The following is a 22,301-nucleotide window of genomic DNA, read 5'->3' as shown; positions in this document are numbered from 1 at the left end:
GCCCCGCGCTCGGCCGGTGCCAGGCGGCGAGCTGGGCTCGGCTGGTTCCGGCGGGGCCTGCGCTCCGGCTGCGGCTCCGGCTCCGGCTCGGGCTCCCGGGCGCTCCGGCTCGCGGCGGCGCGGGCGGCGGCTGCGGCTGCGGCTGCGGCTCCGGCTCCGGCGCGGGCGGCAGCTCCCGCCAGGCTGCAGCCCCCCCGGCCCGGCGGGCGAGGCCCCGCGCTCTGAGGCCCCGCCTCCGCCGCCGCCACCGCCGCCCGCGCCGCACCCGGAAAGTTGAGCGGAGCCCCCAGCGCCGCCCCCGGCCGGGCCCCGCCCCCGGAGCCGGAGGGATGTCTCGCCCCGCCCCACGCCGCCCGCTCCCAGCCGCGCCTCCACCCGCCCCGCAGGGCCTCCCCCAGCCGAGCCCCCCGGCGCAGGGGCCCCGCTGCCTGTCCCCGCTGCCCCCAGTGCGGGATCGGCCCCTCTACACCCCGCGCCAAGGCAAGCCCCCCATGGAGACCAACACTGGGCGGGGACAATGAGGTGGCCTTCTGAGGGAACCCAATAAAAGCCCCAGCTACAGGAGACTGCATCTTCAAGGACCCCCACCCAGGGACCCTCCCTCATCCCAGGACCAATCTTGGGGTCGCCCGATCTCTGGCCACAGCGATTCCCTGGGACCTCAGCATGTGGAGGAGTTGGAGCACCGGGCCCCTTAAGGCCCCTCCATAGCCCTTCCCTATTCCCAGCACTTCCTCCCTCTCCCAGCCCAGGGCCAGCCCCCTCTAGGCAGGCACCGAGAAACTGAATCACCAAGGCCACCCACATTTGTGGAAGTGGGGTACCAGCCAGCATCTATCCCTGGCCAGCAGCCCCTGTCCCGTCCCCTGGGCACTCAGCTGACTCAATAGCTGGTCTTTCTGGGGTCTGCCCTCTGCCCTCAGCCCTAGCAGGACAAAGAGCCCTGGGTGGGCTGGGAGCCAGAGCAGCTGCCACTAAGCCCTTGCCCCTGCCTGGGTCTCTGCTTTCCCATCTGAACGACAGATGCTCTCTGAGCTCAGGGTTGGGTAAACCGCGCACGCCAGAGCAGAACAAGCGGATTGGGATTCCGGGATGGACCCTGGAGTCTCTGAGCTCGAGTCCCAGTGCGCAAGGACCAAGGTGGAATGCCTGGCGCAGGCAGGTGCCCACTGCCAGCTGCAAGCCTCTTTCCTGACATCGGGCGTCCTTCCCCGCGGAAGCTGCCCACCAGAACACGGCTCACCCTTAGCCTGCTGTCTGCCAGCAAGTCCTGATGACAGCAGCCAGTCCGGAGGAACAGGACCTCAAAGGTCAACCACTTAGCTCGGTCCGCGGCGCCCCCTCGTGGTCAGACCGCGGGATGACAAGTGTACCCCAAGCCCCCTCATAATCACTGAACAAGATCTGTGTCCTCCCCCCACACCTGCCCCCAGCTTCACGGGAGACCTGCTGAATCCCAGGCTCTCTGGTGGGCCCAGGAATCTGAATTTTTCCATTTGCCTCTGGAGATTCCGATGCCTGCTGGAGCCTACAAATAGCTGCTTAATAGCCCAGATTGTAAGGCAAAGGATCTCCAGATCAAGGACTAAAATAAAGGGTTTTTAGACAGGGTTTCTCCAGAAAGGGTTGTGGGAGAGAAACTAAGGCAGCCAAGGAGGCAACTTCCCTCCCTCCGTATTTCCTGAAGAGGAGGAGTCAGTGCCACCTAAGGGTTATATTCTTTTTGAGATTTTGTCAATCTTCCAGGAAGTTTCCTTTAATTAAAATAATAATAAATTAAAAACTAGTAAACACCCTGACCTTCTCAGTGCTGAGTTAGCAGGGAGTGGTAGGCAGTGTTTACAACTCCTCCAAGACTGCCACAAAGCAGCTCCTACTTGCCCTGCCTCATAAGGGGTGGGCTATGAATAATGAGCATTAATCAAGATGAGGCCTGAGTGGGCCATGGTGGGATGGAGGGAGCTGCCCACACTGCAGTGGGGGGTAAGGGGGAGGCTGAGGGCACAGCTCAAAGCAGGGGTTGTGCAGCCTGAGTGCTGGTGAGGGATTCAGACTATGTCTGGGTTACAGAGCCTCAGTTTTTAACCTGCCTTGACTTGTAAGCAGCAAGACTCTCCACAGGATATTACCTTGTGCAAAAATGGGGGCAGCGGGCTTCTTCACTGTCCTTGGGGTCAATCCAAAAGCCCAGACCTGCCCAGAGGAGCCTTCCTTTCCCACAGACTCAAATCCCTCAGATCCGATTGCTGCTCTTTGGAGTCCCAACCTGCTATGGGAAGTGGGTGATTACGGGAGGGACTCCGGGAAGCACCAGGAGCAGGAGAAGAACCCATTTCTGGCAACTGGGCTGCACCTCTCCTCTCATCACTGCATCAATCACTTCACTGCTAGGGCCTCCATTTCCCCATCAGTGATACAATCTCACAGGCATGAGCATGCTAAGCAAACCCTGGCGCCATCTCATGGAGGGGAAGGGGAAGTGGTCTGTCTGGAGGTCTAAGCTAAATGCAGGCTAGACACAAACCTGGTCCCCAGTCCCCAGGAAGGGCCTTTGTTTATCAGTCTCTTACTATGGGGCCCTGCACCAGACATGACAGTGCTCTCACCACACCCCTTCTTATGATCCCAGCACATTATGCCAGTCTGGACACCTGGCCCAGAATCTGCAGGTGGGCTGGGCTGGGCCAGGTGTCCCTGGACCCTGAAAAAGCAAGAGGGGGCTGGGGAATTGAACTGGAAAGTGACAGAGTCACTGCTACAGCCACACTCTGAAGTTGACATTGGAAAGACAAAGAGAATAGTGAGCACAGTGGAGGGAAGGGAACTCGGAGTCCCAACTTCCGTTTCTCTCTCACCCTTGGTTGCCCCTGGGATGGTATAGACTGGGTTTTTTCAGCAAACATCCATTGATTTGAGTAGGATTCAGTCATTTCCCACTCCTCAGAGCCAAACACACCCCAACTAAAACAGTCCCTTTGGAGGGCAGATCAATCACAACCAGTTCATGACGCGCCCTTGAGAGCCCAGTGCAGGGGCTTCCCTGAAGTTCTTGTCCACTCTCCCTAGCCTGGCCTGAAACCTGCCACTGCCAGTCTCCTCTATGTGGGAAGGGCCTGTGGCTTCCTCGCCTGGTGTCTCGGGGGCACAGCCTGGTAATATGGTGGCAAGTACCTGAGGGCTGGGGTCAATGGGGGAGGATCTGGGATCAGCCACCTCCAGGCTGTGCAACCTGAGGGAGGCCTCAGACCTCTCTGAGTCTCCACCCTTCTTTGAGGGGATTGTAAAAGAGCCACAGGGCACAGAGTGGGTTCTGAATCCTCTGAGAAGTGCCTCTGATTGTGATGAAGGAAGGACAAGTGAACAAGCACTATGGGGTTCTGGACATAGACATTTCACCTTCAAAACAGGCTGCATCTTTACTTGGCTTTCTGATACTCAGATGTTTGTTTCAGTATAAGAATTTTTAAATCGCCTACTTCCCATCCTTGCCCAGACCCCAAATATTTGAAACTGGAACTCTAGGAAGTGGCATATATGTACTATGTGAGTTTGATGACTTTGCAGCGCTATAGAACTTGACAGAATGCCCCTCTGAGGGCAGGGCCCCCTTCCTAACCTTGGTGAGGAAGGGCATGTGGGGTGCCTGCCTGGCCTGAACCCCACTTCCCAGAGGTCAGGCCCCTCCCCCTACCAGGCAAGATCCATGGCCCCTGGCTGCTGAGGCCTGGGGTGGTACCTTGACTGTGTGTTGGGAGAGAAAAAAAAGCTCTAGTGTCCTGGGCTTCCAGTCATATTTGGGCTCTGCCGTGTAATCATAACAACCACAGAAGCCCCCACCTTTCAATGTTTGAGTGGAAGAGCCAGGAGGCCACCCCAGGCCAGGTCTGTCTCCTAAGCCATGTCCCCTGCTTGACATTGTGGGTGAGTCACATATCCTTTGTGAGTACCAATTTCCTTATCTGCAAAGTAGAGATGAAAATAAGAATATCCACAACCTCAGAGTTGTGTGAGAAAGTGTCTAGCACGTACATATTCCCTAAGCAGTAATCAATGTTGCCACTGCCAGCGTCACGTCCTCCCAGCACCCGGGAGAATGCTCACCCACCTCTTCCTCCTCTGCTCCCCTCTGAAGCGTCTCCTCCTCCTCTGTTCCAGCGCCCTCACCCCACCCCCGCCTCCCCGTACTCAGTACTCGGTCATGAGCTTGAGGCATCAGGACACTGGGGCATGTGCACAATCAACACTTTAATCATTTCAGAGGCAGGCTTTGAGCAGCTCTGCAGAGCCCTCCCCAGGCACTATGCCACGACCAGGACTGGGGCCACTTCCCTGAAGGCCAGGGACAGAGCTGGGGTCAGGGCCACAGCCCCTGGGCCACAGAGGTCTCCTCGCAGGACCCCAATCCCATATGGGGCGGTACTCACAACACTAGTAGCCGGTGACTTCTCCTTGTGTCGAGGAGTCTGCTTTAGACCCTTCAGACTATGAGTGGCCTTCAGGGGATGCCTGTGTGGCCAGGCTGAGCCAGACTTGAGAAGGCACCCTTCCCAGGGAAGGTGCTTGGTTCCCTGATCCAGGGTGGATGATGGCTGAGGACATCTGTGAGGGTGACAGCTGGGTAATCCAGGGGACACTGCTCCAAGTACACATGAGGTAGCAGCAGGGTTGGGTGTGTGCCTGTTACAGCGATGTCTGGAGGGAAGGCAGAAGCCCAGGGAGTAGGCCAGGCTGTGGGCAGGTGAGCCCAGGGGCTACCAGCTAACCAGCCTCAGCTCGATGGTTTCTCCGTTCTTGGGGGTGTACTCAGCAATACCTGCAGAAACGGGGTGAGCAGTGGAGTTAGCAGGGCAGAGAATCTCACTCTCCCCACCTCTTCTTATGGACAAGGTCTCTGGGATCCTCTCAGGGCTTGGTGGTAGGGAAGAGGGAGCTGTCCAGAGCCATTCTGGAAACTGAAAACAGCAGTGACCTCAGGGTTCCTAAGGCCCCCAGGCTCATTTTACAGTGGGGGAGCCCCCCAAGGAAGGGGCATGGGACAGCATGTTGGATAACCAACATGGGATGAAAGGAAAGAGACCCTTGGCAACACCTGACAGGCAGACTCACTATCTTCAGGGTCCCCTAAGGGACTGGTGGGAAGAGGGACTTGCTCAGTGTGGTCTGGAGGGACAGCCAATTCCATGAGTGAAATTTCCTGGAGCCAGCCTCTGCTCACCAGAGACAATCAAGGTCCAGCCTGGCACCTAGGGTTAAGCCCCAGTTCTGCACTCATCAGCAGTGTGACTTTGGGCAAATTATCTTCCCTCTGTGAGTGCTAGCATTCCCATTTCTGAAATGAGGACAATAATGGTATCACAACCACGTGCTCCTTCTTCCCCATGGGAGTGGGCTTCCTGCTGGACTGGGGAACAGAGGGGGTGGGAGGTAGAGGACATGATGATCCACGTCTGCCTCATGATTGAGTCCATCAGGCTCTTGCACCAGTCTACAATCTCTAGCCCTGATTTTCAGAAGTAGAGGTCAGACCTGGGGTCTCCATCTGCCACCTCTTTGTTTTACTTGTCAGTCAGTTCAGAAGCAGGCAGGGAAAGAGAATGCTTTTCCACATACTGGAAAGTTCCTGGCCTGATGCCTGGCATGGGATAGGTGCCCCCACAGAAGCTCCAGGTACCAAGAGCAGGGACAGATGACCCAGAAGAGTCTGTCTGGTAACTGGCCTGATGCACAAGGATGCTCATGACAGCTTAATGTTGTAAGAGTTAAAACTGGAGTTAAGGACACCTGGGTGGCTCACGATTGAGCATCTGCCTTTGGCTCAGGGTGTGATCCTGGATTCCCAGGATCGAGTCTCACATCCGGCTCCTTACATGGAGCCTACTTCTCCTCCCTCTGCCTGTGTCCCTGCCTCTCTTCCTGTGTCTCTCATGAATAAATAGATAAAATCTTAAAAAAAAAAAAAAAAAAAAACTGGAGTTAAAACCCTAAATATCTAGCAGGAATTGAGAAGCCGCAGCCTCCCCATCTCACTCCATACCGCATTGCAGCACCCAGTGCCAAGGCGGGCCCTGACTGGCCCACGCCAGTTGTGTGGCAATCCTTGCTCTCTAGCCAATGATGAGTACAGAACCTGAGCCATCTCCTAACAATGGGGATGGGTCCAGGAATGTGCCTGTGTCCCAATTCTACCTCTGTCTGCTCGGGGCAAAGTTTTCAAAGGGAACAGCCCTGGGAAGACACAAGAAGACACAAAAAGAGGAAGCCAGCAGTAAGAGGAGTATAGAGTCATAGGGGAGCAGGGCTGGAGTCCAGGTTACACCAGCCCAGAAGTCCTCATTCCCTCTGGACTCTGGTCAACGGATGTCATAGAGTGGAAGCTAGTTAGCACTATGCTTCCTGTTACTTGCAGCCCAAGACACCCTCGTGAGTGATATATTCTATATACTCATTTCAAAGGAAGGGGGAAATCTACATATAACAACATGGAAAGATATCTATAATACGTTAAGAAGTGAAAAAAATAAGTTGCAGAACACCTGGCTGTCTCAGTCAGTAGAGCATGTGACTCTTCATCTCATGGTCATGAGTTCAAGTCCCACATTGGGCAGAGAGCTTACTTGAAAAAGTGAATAAATAAAATAAAATGTCTTTTAAAAAGAATTTTTTTCAAAAGTTGCAAAACAGTATGTAGAGCTGTGCCATCCAGCATGCTCACGCTAGCTACATAGAGCTATTGAGCATTTGAAATCTTAGAACAAAAAAGCATGTAAAAATGTCATTAATAATTTTGCATTGATTATATCTTGGAAGAGTAATATTTTATATATTTCGTTAAATAAGATATAATGTTAATATTAGTGTCACCATCTAGAAAATTTAGAATTACATATGTGCCTCACATTTTATTTCTGTCAGACAGCATTGCTACAGATGAAAGCCCCATTTTTAAGAAAAAGCAAACTTACATATTTAAAAAATTAGCTGGAAGAAAATACACCAACAGTTAAAAGAAGCGATTTCTAAGTAGCAAATGGTAGGTGATGTTTTTTTCTTTTAAAGATTTTATTCGGGCAGCCCCGGTGGCGCAGCGGTTTGGCACCGCCTACAGCCTGGGGTGTGATCCTGGGGTCCCAGGATCGAGTCCCACATCGGGCTCCCTGCATGGAGCCTGCTTCTCCCTCTGCCTGTGTCTCTGCCTCTTTCTCTCTGTGTCCATGAATAAATGAATAAAATCTTTTTTTTTTAAAGATTTTATTTATTTATTCATGAGAGACACAGAGAGAGAGAGAGAGAGAGAGACAGAGACACAGGCAGAGGGAGAAACAGGCAGAGGGAGAAATAGGCTCCATGCAGGGAGCCCGATGTGGGACTCGATCCCGGGTCTCCAGGATTGGGCCCTGGGCCGAAGGCAGCGCTAAACCACTGAGCCACTGGGGCTGCCTGATTTTTTCTTCTTTTTATTTTTAGCCTATCTGATTTCCTAGAGTTGCCACAATAACTTACCTAAGAATTCTTAAGGGTTCAGTTAACTTATAAGCAACCTTGAGCATCAGTGATTATCGAGGCTGAGGCCCAGAAATGTTCAGGGGAAAGCCGAGGTGAGCTGGGGAAGCCTCACAGCAACCAGGCTGGTCAGGGGACTTACCTTCTAGGAGCGGGGTGTCAGGGGCTCGGAGGAGCTGCCAGAACTCACGCTCCCCAACTTCTTTCCCCATCACGGAAGTCAGGTAGGGGCCCGACAAGGTGTTCTGCGTTCCATACCTACCAAAGGGAGAGGCAGAGGAAGAAGGGGTGACTTTTGCTTCCACTGACCTGAGGGCAGAAACAGAACTACCCTCACCAGGAAAGCCCTGGCCTGTCCCTCAGGGCCAGAGCTCGCCAAATCCTTTCCAGGCCATGGGCCTCACCTCCACCCTTCCTCTACTCCCCCGACACTGCCCATTCAGGAGACTTTACCCCTCCTCACTGACCAGCACCATGGCTTAGGAAGGGATGCTTATTACATTACTGGCTCAGCAGCTGCCCCCTCTCTGGGAGCTGACATTACAGGATGAGGAGCAGAAGCTGCCAGAACCACATTACGATGCCAATGTCCAATGAGAGAGGGTGAAACCATCATGCAGAGAAGCAGGGATGTGTAAGACAGAGATATGGTGGTGGCACTGGGTCTCTGGTTCTGGAAGAATCTGGGCTCAGTGGCATTCCCCTTCTCTTATGGCTGGGTGGCTTAGTCTTCTCTCTGATTCTACACACCCCATGCTCCCCATTACCAAAGAGGGTTAGAGTTAGGTTTCTGGCCACTGTGGCCAAGAAACTCCTTATTCACAACACCCCCTCCCTGAGCTCCTTGTCTCCAACTGTGCATTTCTCCAAATCACATGGACACTGCTGCCAAAAGGGTCCTCTTAAAAGTCCATGAGTCATGTTCTTCCTCCCTCTAAAAGGCTTATCAATGGCTCTGTCTTAGGGAGGGAAAGTTTCTATCGTTTTAAGAGACAGAAAACCACTCAGGGTCACTTCGTCAAAGGGAAAGTGTTCGGTGGGGGGGGGTTGTCATAGAGTAGCCCCTGTTGTCCTGTCATTCTCTAACTCTGTGGGTCCATGTGGCTGCTTAGAGTACGTCTGCTTCTATTTCTCTCTCTCTTTCTCTCTGGATCTCTCTGCAGTCTACCTTTCTCTGCTGTTCATTTATAGGCCCCTAAACACAACCTTCCTGTCTGGCCTCTGCACCCAGTTCAGGCACCCACCCCCACTGACAAAATTGTTTCCTTGATGTCTTCTCAGAGATCCCGGACTTCTGAATTAGAATGTCAAGTTCTATTTTTCTTCATTTTGAGGACATTATTCAGACATGAATGCCGGCAGGTTCTGCATACTCTCAATGCCTGCTAGACTGGGCCTGCCAAGTTGCTCAGTGTGTGTGGCCATCTGGGACTGTGTTGTATGCACTGCAGACTACTGGGAAGAGAACTGAGGTGGGCTCAGTAGTGAATGGAGTGTTGGGGGCCAGGGAAGGGCCTATGAAGCCACAGTCGCCTGGACAAACTCAGGCTTGACAGTAGCTCAGGCCTCAGCACCTGAGAGCATCGGGCTCACCCCATCCCATGCCTGGCCATGTACACCTGGCTCCTCAGCAAATAGTCCTTATTTGAATGTTACTCTTTTTACACTTTATATCTAATTTGCAAAGTTGTTTAGGATTTACAGATGTTTGGAGCCAGAAAGAAAAGGGACTTTTAATGGTAACCATAATAATATACATCTAAGTCATAGTATAACAGAAATAACCTAGGTCTGGGAGAATTTTTGTTCTTTAAAGGGCTTTTGTGTATCTCTGGCCCAAAATTCCCTGGCCCAGACAATTTCAAGACACCAGCTATGGACCCTCTTTGTCTTTTGGGAACTCCAGGTGGGGAACAGAAACTGAGGCCCTCTCAAACTGAGGCCCAGCTTTCTAGAAGAGAAGTCTGGAGTCTGGGTGATCCCGTGGAAGCACTCAACTCCTCTGGTTCAGATTTCCCATTGGTAACACAAGAATTCCACCCATGTTATTTAAAAATGGACATGGCTGGGCATAGAGCAATGCTCTAGAAATCCTCGGCCCCAGACTTGTTGAATCTTGTCAGAGTGAGAAGTAAGTTTAAGGATGTTGTCCAACCTCTACATTCTACAGAGGACTTGCCCAAGGTAATTCGTCACAGGAATGAGGCCAAGATTGCCTGATAATAAAAATTCTTATTCTTTTGAAAGCTAGCCTGTATTGAGCTAACTAAGTGCAGGTGCCACGTCCCATATATGCCATGTCCTCTTTGTGTGCTAATTCCTAGACTCCTTGCATGGGCCCTGTGAGGAGCAGGGCACAGCTGGTGTTCTCACTGGGCTGCAGGTAAATAACTAGCTCTGGGTACCTGGCTGGGGAGTGGTGGAGCTGGGATTCCAATGTGGATGCTCTGCCCCCAGAGCATGTTCTCAGAGCCACCGACAATGCTGGCCCACAGCAGCCCCTTTCCACTACAGTGTGGGCCATTCAGGAATAGAGAAGGTGTGGATGCTTGGGTGGCTCAATGGTTGAGCATCTGCCTTTGGCTCAGGCTGTGATCCCGGGGTCCTGGGATTGAATCCCATATCAGGCTCCCTGTAGGGAGCCTGCTTCTCCCTCTGCCTATGTCTCTGCCTCTCTCTGTGTCTCTCATGAATAAATAAATAAAATCTTAAAAAAAAAAAAAAAAAAAGGGAGTGAAGACGGTAGAAGCAGAGCCTGGGCCAGCACCTCTACTGGGGAACCTCTTCTTCCATCCCCATCCCATCCATGTTCTGTTTCAGGGATGTGGGGTCCGGTGGGGTGAGGACCAAGAGGTAGGGGTCTTACGTGAATCCTCCGAGCTCCTGGGCCTTGTTAAAGACATCTTCCAAGGAGGACCCAGCAGGGACAGAGATGGAGTGTCTGTATGGTGGCAAGACACTGGGGACCTTAAGCATGACGCTGATGACCTCTTGGGTCTGTGAAGGATTCTCCATGGCTGGTTGCAATAGGACTATGCCAGAGAGAGAGGAAGGGGTAGCTGGTGTGAGGGCAGGGAGCCAGGTGCTAGTCATCCTTTCTTCCCTCGAGGACACTGTGGTCCATCCCAGCCAGCACCAGCCCAGCCTCCCCTGTCCCTTTGCCCTCATGTGCCAAGGTTGCCCAAGCTTGGGCCCCTCCCTGTTTTTTCTGACTCCAGTATCCCCCTTACCACCTATCTGCCACAGAGCAGCCCAAGGTATCTTTCTTGAACATGCATCTGTTCATATCACCCCACAAACACCATTACCACAGAGGGTCTCCCCTTCTTTTCATTCTCCTGCCTGCAACTCCATCTCATTCTCCCATATCCCAGTTTCTAGGAAGACCTTTTCCCCAAATGTCAGTCTTCTATACCTTGGCACCTTTGTTCCTACCGCCCCCTCTCGGTTCTGCCCTTGCTATTGCTCTTATCCTCCAGCAAATCCTACTCACCAACTAAAGTCCTTCTCCCAGATGAAGCCCTGATTCAAGCTGCTAATTGGAACACATTGGAACTCATTATGATGTATCAGGACTATCCAAAATGTGTCTCTCCCCATTTACTCATTCAAACATTTCTGCATGCGGTATTACATGAGGGGCTGCAGATTCATGGCCCACCCAGAGCTCTCTATTTGGTATCTCTTTCCCCACACTATGACTTTCTGGAAGCTATGTCTACATCGGAGCTGTAGGTGTGTCCCATGTGCACCCACAAACACCTGTGGACTCAGCAAATCAAGACTAAGCCATCTCCCTTCCCTGGGACATTCAGACTTCAGGGAGCACTCTGCAGATGAAAAGAACAGGGCGCCTGCGAAAGGCCCAGCTACCTCTTGGTGCCTCACAGTCTGGGGAGATGAGATCTACATAGCTCTTGCCATTCAGGACAGGCAGCAGCTGGGAAATTAAGAGGGCATTCCGGAAGGCCTCATCCTTCATATTGGCCAACAGAGCAGTCCTTGCCTTGAGGCATGCTGTACCCAGCTTCTGTCCAGGCATGAAGGAATTCATCAGTAACTGGTGACAAATGGGGAAGACAAGGAGGAGGTGGGTCAGCTGGCATGGAGGAGCCAGGTCTTCTGGTCCCTAGTCAGGCCACCGTCCTCCAAACACAAGGATGGACTATGGCCCCAAGCTATCTTTCCTACCTGTAATGCCAAAGGGGTGCTGTAGACATTCCCAAAGTAGCCCTCAGGGGTCTGGGCCTTCAGGATCTTCTCTCGTACTGTCCTAATGGCCAGGGTGATCCGGTGTCTCTGATTGGGGTTGAAGTTGGAGTGATCCAGACAGGTGAAGGCCAAGCCTGCCATGGCCACTGTGTCTGCAAGGGACAGAGCCAATTGAGGTCAGTCTAGGCAGGGCCCTGGGGCAATGGGCTGCCCCCAGAGGACTTAAGGAAGGGGCATAGTCAGATCAGCATTTTAGAAAGTTCTCACCAGCTAGGGGGACCAACTCAGCCCAGTTTGCCCAGAACTTTCCCAGTTTGGCCATTTCAAGTCCAGTGTCCTGGGAAGCCCCTTAGTTCTAGGCAAACAAGAATGGTTGGTCACCCTACCCTGTCTACTGTTTAGGGGTTAGAGGTTAGGGAGAGAGCCCGGAAGAGAGAGGCCCAAGAGGACTTTATCCTACACCACTAGTTCCCAAACCGGCCTGCATTTTGGAACAAACCAATAGCTGGGACCACCCCCATGTGATCTGATTTAATAGGTCCAGGTTGCTGCCTGGGCCCTGAGGGATTTGAAGCCCCCCAATCCCTGTCCCCATTCTGAAGTTATTTACTGGGTCCAGAGTGTTTTTTCTATAAGCCTCAGGCAGAGCAAGCTCCCTGTCACCTTCTCTCTGGGGCACCTTCTCACCCTCCCAACCTACTCCACCCCACCCTCACCCATGTGAGGCACACACAGAATGCCAGAACTAAAAGAGAGCCTAAATCACAATGATAAGAAAGGCACTGGAGGGGCACCTGGGTGGCTCAGTGGTTGAGCATCTGCCTTTGGCTCAGGTCATCATCCTGGAGTCTCGGGATCGAGTCCCACATCAGGCTCCATGCAGACAGCCTGTTTCTTCCCCTGCTTATGTCTCTGCCTCTCTCTGTCTCTCATGAATAAATAAATAAAATCTCTTTTTTTATCTTAAAAAAAAAAAAAGAAAGAAAGAAAGGGTACTAGAGAACCAAGGCAACACAGTGAGGTAGCAGTTCCAGAATCCAGGTCTCAGGCTTCTCAGTTCATATGATGACAAGATCATAGCTATATATCTAGAACTTTCTCCATGCCAGGCACTATGCTAAGCCCTCTACTCAGAAGGCATTTTTCTATCAGGATACTGTTGGGAGGTTATTTTATAGGAGAAGCTGAATCAGAATGGCCATCTGAGGGGTGGCCTACAATAAGTGTGGCAGAGCTGGGGTCAGGGTCCCAGTCTAGCTACAAAACTGACTCACAACCTCTGTACCACACACACATGAGCCCTCATCATTTCACTCCTAAGAGACACATAAGGAGGGGTCCCAGGGAAAGGTGAGCAAGGGGCAGGGGATGGAGGCCTTCAGTTGGGGCTGGGGGCTGGAGGAGTGCCAACCTGGCTTTAGTAGGGTCTAGCCCACTCACCCACAGAGAGGTGGTCCCGGTGGAGATGCTGTTCATGTTCCACAGCATACAGGAGCTTGCCCACCACGGTGTCATGGAGCCGCTTCTGGTGGACACACAGGGCCAGGATGCCCAGGCCATACTGGTAGTAGCTAGTGCGGGGGTGGCCCTTGTGATTGGGTCCTAAGAGGGAGAAAACCAGGGGGCAGGGGCTTTATGCTGGGCCTGAGGGGTTGCCTCCCTGCCCCCTCCCAGGAACCAGCCCAGCCAGCACATGGGACCCCATTGCTCGCACTTCCCAACACCATCCTCTGGGTCATGGGATCTTTTATTCCTTCATTGTCCCAACCCATTCTTGCTGAGGATCCACTCTGTGTCAGATGCTATGCTCAGGGTGGTGACCGAGCTAGTGGCAACCAGCCAGGCAGAGCGCAGCCAGGGCCTCCAACAGTAACACAACCTGCACCCATGACAGCATGATTAGAACTGAAATGTGGACTGAGGCCTCTGGGGCCATACAGTAGAGGCCTCTGAGTAGCTGGGGAATCAGGGCAGGATTCTCTAAGGCAGTGACACAGGGGAGGCAGGGTGGAGAATAGCTAAAGAGGAGCAGGGGTAAGCTAGAAGAAGAAGGAAACCTTCCAGATATATATATATATATATATATATATATATATATATATATCATATATAAAGACCCTGATCTGTAAGCTGAGATTCAGTGTGGCCAGAGCCAGAAAGGCAGGTGCCTGGGTGAACGAGCGAGTGGGCCAGCAGGTCCTGAAGAGGAGAAAAAGACAGACAGATGGGCCTGAAGGCCTGTGACACAGCAGTGAGCAGCCTCTGCAGGGTTTCAGCACGCTAACAAGATCAAGTTTATATTTAAAAGGCTTGCCCTGGGATCCCTGGGTGGCGCAGCGGTTTGGCGCCTGCCTTTGGCCCAGGGCGCGATCCTGGAGACCCGGGATCGAATCCCACATCGGGCTTCCAGTGCATGGAGCCTGCTTCTCCCTCTGCCTGTGTCTCTGCCTCTCTCTCTCTCTCCCTGTGTGACTATCATAAATAAATAAAAATTAAAAAAAAAAAAAAAAACATTAAAAAAAATAAATAAATAAAAATAAAAGGCTTGCCCTACAGCCCCAGTGGTGCAGCGGTCTAGTGCTGCCTGCAGCCTGGGGTGTGATCCTGGAGACCCGGGATCGAGTCCCACATCGGGCTTCCTGCATGGGGCCTGCTTCTCCCTCTGCCTGTGTCTCTGACTCTCTCTCGCTCTCTCTGAATGAATAAATAAATAAATCTTAAAAAAAAAAAAAAAAAAGGCTTGCCCTAGTTGTCATGTGCTGGGTCGAATCAGGAGGCAGGACAGTTAGCAGAGAGAGCCTGAGGAATAAGAAGTACGGGGGCCATGGAGTTGTCCCAGAGGTAGAAAGTCAGTTCAGTCCTGATAGCTGAGCAGTAGAACTTGCCAACAGAGTACATGTGGGATACAGGAAAGGCTTGATCAAGGATGGCTACTGCAGCAGGGCCAAGCCTCTAGGTGGATAGTGAGACAAGCAGAATGGAGGTTGGGAAAGAGGCCTGGAAGAAAACCTGAAGTTCTGACTTAGATGCTTCCCCAGAAAATGCTACTCAATGAGGCCCCCACACATTTGGCAGACTATGTCCTCTCACCAATGGCCCTCTTCTCATCTTCCAGGAACCGCTTCAGCTGGGAGACCAGCCTGTCACCCTTGTGGCCTCCAACGAACTCACAGTTAGCCCTGAGAGCCAGCAGGTAGAGGGCCAACTGGCCCATGGAGGGCTTGGCCTGGTCGTCCCTGTTGTCATCGTTGACAGCAAGCCTAGGACTAAAGCCAGTTAACAATATTTCTGTAAGAAAATGCCACCCTGGTAAGCCTGGTTTGGGGCACCACCATCACCCTCAACATCATAAAGTGAAAAGAATCCTAACAATGAGAAACTTTGCTAGAACTACCAAAAGTAGACAGTCAGCTATGCACATTCTAAGGTACATGCCATACATATTTTGTAAAGATAAAAAAAGACAAGCCCCAAGGGCTCTCACATCCAAGTGACCTGTGTTTGCCCCACCATATTGATCACACTTTGCCTACACAGTCTTCCCTTTCTTCCCTCTCCCTGCCCTGTGTCCACTTCTTGAGAGGGAATCCAAGCAGGAGATGCTCATGATCCTTCACCTTTCACTCAAACTCCTACACTGAACCTCAGAACAGGCCTCCCCTTAATGCCCCCTGGAAAGGGAGCACAGAGTTAGATGCTGCTAAATGCTGCTTCTGGGCTCACTATGAGAGGGATTATAGATTAGTGATGTCTGCCTCCAATCTAGTCAAGCCAACCCCATTCTACAGATGGAGAAAGTGTCAAAGGAGACAAAATTTGCCCAAAGTCTCCCAACAAAGCAGTGGCAGCCCAAATCAGAACATATGTCTCCTGTCTCTTAGGAGGTGGAAAGGAGAAGAAAGTGAACCGGGATACCTCCGGAAGCTCTGCTGGTACTTGAGCTTGAGGATGTGCAGATAGAAGGCCTCCCTGGCCCCAGCCTGCAGGCTGGAGAGGCGTAGGCCCACGTAGATACTGGGGTTCAGGTGCTCCAGGGAGAGCCAGTCTATCCAGGGCAAGAGGCGCTGGCCCAGTGTCTCCACCAGCTTGCTATCCACCTCCGGTATTTCTTAGGAAAGAGAATAGGCCAAGTGAGGTTGCAGGGCCAGGCCACCAGCAAGGAACTGCTTTTACCTTACCAGAGCCTTCTCCAGGGAATAAACATTTCTACTCCATCCCCATCAAGCACACAACCTACTTGTATGGGAAAATATGGCAGTAATGAAAGGTGGTAAAGAGGGGAAGCAGATATCCCAAAACAGCAGTTGGAGTGAGCCAGGAAGAGGTGGGGGGCTGAAGGCAGAGGAAGCTGGTACCAGGCAACCACTCTGCCACTACGGGTAACAAGAGAGTGGAGGCCCAGCTGCGTTATGTGCCCCAGGCACTGCACCTGACCTCACCTGGTTCTCATGCCAGCCCTGTGGCATAGGAACTGTCACCATTGCTTTGCGCAAAGAGGAAACAGCCATACAAAGTCATGTTGTGTCTTATACAGGCTGCAGAGCCAAGGATGAACCTGCCTGCAAAGCCTCTGTTCTTTGGTGCTCTGCCAAATCCATTTACAAAAACCATAACCCACATGCAGAACATGTTACACACCCAGTTTTATTTTTTTTAAAGATTTATTTATTCATGATAGACACAGAGATTGAGAGAGAGGCAGAGACACAGGAGGAGGGAGAAGCGGGCTCCATGCCGGGAGCCCAACGTGGGACTTGATCCTGGGACTCCAGGATCGCGCCCTGGGCCAAAGGCAGGCGCCAAACCGCTGAGCCACCCAGGGATCCCCTCACACCCAGTTTTAAAACACTTCAGGTGGGGCACCTGGATGGCTCAGTGGTTAAGCCATCTGCCTTTGGCTCAGGTCCTGATCCCAGGGTCCTGGGATGTCCTGCATCAGGCTCCCCGCAGGGAGCCTGCTTCTCCCTCTGCCTACGTCTCTGCGTCTCTCATGAATAAATAAAATCTTTAAAAAATAAATAAATAAATAAATAAATAAATAAATAAATAAATAAAATAAAAATAAAACACTTCAGGCTGGGGTGCCCAGGTGGCTCAGTCAGTTAAATGGCCAACCCTTGATTTCAGCTCAGGTCATGATCTCAGGATCATGGGATCAAGCCCCAGGTCAGGGAGTCTGCTTGAGGGTTCTCTCTCCCTCTCCTTCTGCCCCTCCCCCCTAAAACAAGTAAATAAATCTTAAAACAAACAAACAAGGCCAAATAAACCATGTAGGCTGCCCATGGCTAACTGGGGCTGCTTGATGAGATTCCTCTGTGCAAAAAAAAAGAAAAAAAGAGAGAGATTCCTCTGTGCAGATCTCAAAATAATGCTTTTCCTGCCATATCTTGTTAGGTGAAGAGGGCCTGAGATTGAGGGGTGAATCTGTTAGAAAGCCATCATCATCTGCAACCATTTCTCCATGTGCTTTGAGATTTGCCTGAAACTGTGTCATCAGAATCCTGAAATACTGGGGAAGTAGAAGCCTCAGAGGCATTTCCCAGCTCCAGCTGACCCTGCCTTCTTCCCTTAGGGGAGGAACCTGAGCTCAGTGGGTGGCCTTGGAGGCACTTTGGACTTTTCCCCATTTACTGCCTCCCAGTTATTTGCAGGGCTCCAGCTGCTTCCACTGTGCTGAGTCCCAGGATGCTGGGCAAGCTGCCCCTCCTGAGAGGGGGACTGAGAAAAGGAACTACCACCAGAGCTCTTCACCTGCACAAGGACTGGGGTTTCTCTCATACAGGCCCATCTCTCTTGGTTTGGACCCCACCATCATTTTTTTTAAGTAATCTCTGCACCCAGAGTGGGGTTCAAACTCATGACCCTGATATCTAGAGTCACATGCTCTGTGGACTGAGCCAGCCAGGCACCCCAAGAGTCCCACCATCTCATGTCTGTTTTCCCAAAAGTCACAGGTATCTCTTACTACCTATGGAGGGCCTAGAAGGGGTGGGGGTTGGGCACAAGGGTTGCTTTTCTTTCCTTTCTCTTTCTCAGTGTCTTTCTGGGGCTGCCTCCCATTCCTGTAGGTATTTCCCCCCTCTCTGTCTGGATCTGTCTCAGTCTCTGTTGTTGTTGTTGTTTTTTTTTTTTTTAAGATTTTATTTATTTAAAAAAAAAAAAAAGATTTTATTTATTTATTCATGAGAGGCACAGAGAGAGAGAGAGACAGAGACGCAGGCAGAGGGAGAAGCAGGCTCCATGCAGGGAACTCAGGTCTCCAGGATCAGGCCCTGGACTGAAGGCGGCGCTAAACCGCTAAGCCACCCGGGCTGCCCCTGTCTCAGTCTCTACCTCTTTCAGCCTGTCTCTCTGGTCATATGTCCCCTTGTCCCTCTCTTTCCCTCTTCCTTTTCTTCAAACTGGTAGGGAAGCCTCACCCGGACTCCTGGCTCTAACCTCCAACAGGTGAGTCAGCCTTGGGATTAGAAGTGATAAGAAGAGGAGCCAGAGCTATAAAGAGAGGCCAATAACCACAATTCAGCCTCCAGTCATAAAAATGGCCCAGGGCGAGCTCTCTCCATGGGGCCTCTTGCTCACAGGGCCATGCAGCTCTGCCAGCTCACAGGCCTGACATTCCAAAGCATAGGAGCCCACCCTGGGCAGCATTAGTGCAGCATCTTTGTCAATTTCACAACCTCATAGAGCTTTGAGCTGGTAAAGCAGGTGCTGTGGGATCCTCTGCACCACACCAAGGAGGAAGGCAGGGAAACATTCTTAGCCCATTTTGCAGAAGAGAGAATGAGGTTCAGCTAACTGGCTCAGGAGTAGGCAGCTGCACCCCCAAACCTGGTCCAGGGCTTCTCTGTTGGGTCTGTGGGCCAACTACTGAATGGTTCGGATCCAGTGAGGGTGAAGACTGGGTTTCAGGTCTCTCCTAGGGACTGTCTGTACAGGAACTAAGAGCCAAGAGCTAAGGGGTCTGGTTGCATGTATGGAACAGTGGGTGGGGCTCCTGATGCCCAGGGAAGACGGTGGCCTGGAGTTATGAGAACTGAGTCCAGCAAAGTGTTGGAAAGCCGGGGTGCCTTAGCAGGTCACCTGGCTCCTCCAACCCTTCACTGACTTATCTGTCACCTGAACCTGCCTCTTGGTTTCTCCAAAGATCACAAGAGATCCAGGGTGAAAACATATTATACAGTTTAAGGCTGCGGGCAGAACACAAGGAGGGAAGAGAGGTGGGTAGCCCCAGAGCACAGAGGCTTCCCTGCCTGCTTTCTGCTTTCTGCCTATCTCCAGTGCACAAAGAGCACCAGGTCTGTGTTCAGACTCCCAGATGGTCCCAAGAGGTCCCAAGAGGCCCCTGAGGGGGACACTGGGACACAGCCGAAGCAGCTAGGCTCCTCTGTGTACAATATAATACAAATTCCTTGCCATGACCTGCCACCTATGTTCTCTCAGACTCCTCATCTCCTGTAATGGAGCCACATACTCACTTCCCTCTGCCTGGGATGTACCCCACTCCTTTTCTTGCCAGCTTCTTTGCCTTCTCTGGGTCTCAATCCCCCTATCACACCTGGCCCTTGGAAATCCTTCCTCAAATTCTCTGCCTAAATCAGTGGCCCCCAGCTCTCAACCTCCGTGCCTGGTTCACTTCCTTTGGCACTCACCATAGTCCCCAAACAGTACCGATTTGCCTCTTGACTTCTGTCTGTTCCTTTTACTAGAACAATCTACTAGGACAGGGATGGCACCTGCCTTGTTCTTTCCCCAAGCCCCAATGCTATACTGGCACGAGAAGCCTCAGTCTATGTGTATTAAATTAAATCCAAGGATGGAGTCCCTGGATGGAGCACCGCATTGAGCCTTGCATCGAGCTCCCTGTTCACTAAGTCTGCTTCTCCCTCTGCCCCTCACCTCACTTGTACTCTCTCACTCTCAAATAAATAAACTCTCTAAAAATTTTTAATGTATTTTCTTTTTTAAAAAATAAGATTTCATTTATTTATTTGAGAGAGGGTCACAGGGCTTGATCCCAGGACCTTGGGATCCCGACCTGAGCCGAAGGCAGACGCTTAGCTGAGTCACCCAGGTGCCCCAAATCTATTTTCTTTCCCTTGTGATTTTCTTTTTCTTTTTTAAAAATTTATTTATTTATTTATTTATTTATTTATTTATTTATTTATTTATGATAGAGAGAGAGGCAGAGACACAGGAGGAGGGAGAAGCAGGCTCCACACCGGGAGCCTGACACGGGATTCGATCCGGGACTCCAGGATCGCGCCCTGGGCCAAAGGCAGGCGCCAAACTACTGAGCAACCCAGGGATCCCCCTTGTAATTTTCTTAACATTTTCTTTTTTCCAACTGACTTTATCCTAAGAATACAGTATATAATACATTTACAAAATATGTATTAATTGACTGTTGATCTTATTAGTAAGGCTTTCAGTCAATGGTAGGCTATTAGTAGCTAAGTTTGGGGGAGTTGAGGGACAGCTGGGTGGTTCAGCGGTTGAGCATCTCCGCTGTGTGATCCCAGTCCTGGGATCTGGTCCTGCATCTGGTTCCCTGCAAGGAGCCTGCTTCTCCCTCTGCCTATGTCTCTGCCTGTCTCTCAGTGTGTCTCTCATGAATAAATAAATAAAATCTAAAAAAAAAAAAAGTTTTGGGGGAGTTAAAAGTTTTAGATAGATTTTTGGCTGCATGGAGGGTCAGTAGACCTAACCCATGTTGTTCGAGGGTCAACTGTAATTAATCTCAATACAGCGTGTCAAACATTGAAGTCCAGCTAAGTCCCAACTGCTGTGGAAGCCCAAAGGGGCAGTTAAATCGGATCTTCCCACACATCCGAGCCTCAGTTTCTCCAGCTACCCCATGAGAGGTTCGGACAAAACAGCCCCCCTCCCCCCAAGGACCCAGGAGGAAAGAGGCACAGAGTAGATTTGGTTACTCACCGCAGATATCAGCGAGAGTTCCCAGGCCCCCAAGCAGGAAGAGGAGGACCCCAAGGTGCCCCATGGCAGGAGCAGAGGGGTGAAACACGACAGACTTCTAGGGCTGGTCTTGCAGAGGCTTTCCTAACCACAGCGGGTCACTGCTCTGAAAGAGGCAGCTTCCTGTCACTGATTAATCCCTCCACACCCCCAGCAGGATGCTGCTAAATCAGCAGAGAGAAAGGGGAAAAAGATCTGTAGCTGAGGTGAAAGGAAGGCCAAACAGAGGAAGGAAGGGCTGAGCAATCTTCCTGGAGGTAGGGAGCTGGGGGAGGGGGAGGGCAAGTAGGAATGCTGTGAGACCTCTTGAGGGCAGCTACATTCTGTCCCCGCTGCCTGAAGAGCCCTGGGCAAGCACAGAAGACCTGACATCTGATCTGCCCAAGTCTGTCCAATTGCGCCTGTGTGGTATCCCCCTCACCGTCCCAGCAGTGAACAGGCAGGGCTGGGGTGCCTACCTGGTGCCCCCCACAGAAGGAGTCCCTGCAAGTACCCACCCTGGTCTGGGACAGGGAGCGGAACTGAGAGCCCTACTAGTCACGTGAGCTGGTGTCAGCTGTTCTCAGCCAGCCCGCCCGGAGTTGGGGGTGGGTGGGGCTGGACCCGGACCAGACAGGCCAGTTTCTCAACTAACCAGAAAGCGGGAGGCCTGGGAGACAAAACAAAACAAAGAACGGGATTTAATCATTTGAGACACGAGCCCCTGGGTAGCAGGGCTACTTGTTAGGACTAGGAAAGTAATCTTAAAAAATAATAATAAAAATTTTAAAAAATCTCTGTAAGTAGAAAAGGGAACAAAGGATTCCTCATCTGCCTAACCTCACAGGAAAATCAATGCCCAAGCGTTAACCCTGGTGGTGCTGTGTACCTTGTCCAGGTCACCTAACCTCTCTGAGTTTGAAATAGTTTCTCCTGTGTGAGATAAGAGGGTTGGAGAAGATCATTCTAACTGAGCTCCCTTCCAGATCAACCTGTGAAAATGTTATCATTTTAAAATACCTCTAATCATTTCCTCTAATGAGATTTTTACTGCAGTCATATTATGGCTAATTGCCAGGGCTCCAGTATCATACCTTAGGCTGAAGGCAGGCGCCCACCTGCAGAGCCACCCAGGCGTCCCTCATGAATACATTTAAAAAAAAAAAAATCTTATAAAAAAAGAAGTTTCTGGATTCAATATTACACACCTATCTCTGTAATTTCCAAGGGAATAGGACTCTGGGTCCACTTTGCTATCCAGATCTGAAGTTGACCCCTCTAATGCAGTCCTGCAATACGTTGAGTCTATCAAAGCACTGTTTGGTTAACATTTCACCCAATCTCAGCTTTTAGCCAAATGCTTTAAAAACCTTTCTGTTCGTGTGGTCAGACCTCTACACTTGCTCTGCTCCACAGAGGATCCTACAGATTCAAGACAGTTCTAAGGATCTGTCTGAGAAGTTCTCTTGGGATCTGCCAGCAGGAATCCAGTGTTCCCTCCAGGGGTCCTGGTCAGGACAACAAACCCTTGAAGATAGAGGGAGGTTCAGGGGAAAGAAGGAAAGACTTTCAGACAGGATTATTCACGTTGTCTGCTGTATGCCAGCATTGCATGGATTAAGATAGTCTCATAGTCT

General features: G+C 51.3%; 1 protein-coding gene across 2 annotated transcripts in view; it reads right to left on the bottom strand.

Moving 5' to 3' along the window:
* Positions 1-4,226: 4,226 nt before the first annotated feature.
* Positions 4,227-22,301, bottom strand: part of TCN2 (transcobalamin 2) — a 36,372-nt gene continuing 18,297 nt past the window's right edge. Inside the window, exons 3-12 of one of the 2 annotated variants that reach the window (XM_025985972.2) lie at positions 21,183-21,334; positions 20,647-20,791; positions 15,628-15,820; positions 14,803-14,978; positions 13,153-13,314; positions 11,692-11,864; positions 11,374-11,560; positions 10,367-10,532; positions 7,643-7,758; positions 4,227-4,813 (exon numbers count right to left, since the gene is read on the bottom strand). In XM_025985972.2, coding sequence (XP_025841757.1) covers positions 4,752-4,813; positions 7,643-7,758; positions 10,367-10,532; positions 11,374-11,560; positions 11,692-11,864; positions 13,153-13,314; positions 14,803-14,978; positions 15,628-15,820; positions 20,647-20,710 — 1,299 coding nt within the window. In that variant the 5' untranslated portion in view covers positions 20,711-20,791; positions 21,183-21,334 and the 3' untranslated portion in view covers positions 4,227-4,751. Of the gene's footprint in view, positions 4,814-7,642; positions 7,759-10,366; positions 10,533-11,373; positions 11,561-11,691; positions 11,865-13,152; positions 13,315-14,802; positions 14,979-15,627; positions 15,821-20,646; positions 20,792-21,143; positions 21,335-22,301 lie in introns of those variants that run through there. The other variant, XM_025985971.2, reaches the window with a different exon arrangement.

The sequence above is a fragment of the Vulpes vulpes genome, chromosome 10 (assembly GCF_048418805.1).
Source record: "Vulpes vulpes isolate BD-2025 chromosome 10, VulVul3, whole genome shotgun sequence".
NCBI classification, from domain to species: domain Eukaryota; kingdom Metazoa; phylum Chordata; class Mammalia; order Carnivora; family Canidae; genus Vulpes; species Vulpes vulpes.
The sequence above is the reverse complement of the archived record's forward strand: the minus strand, read 5'-3'. Positions and strand labels throughout refer to the sequence as shown.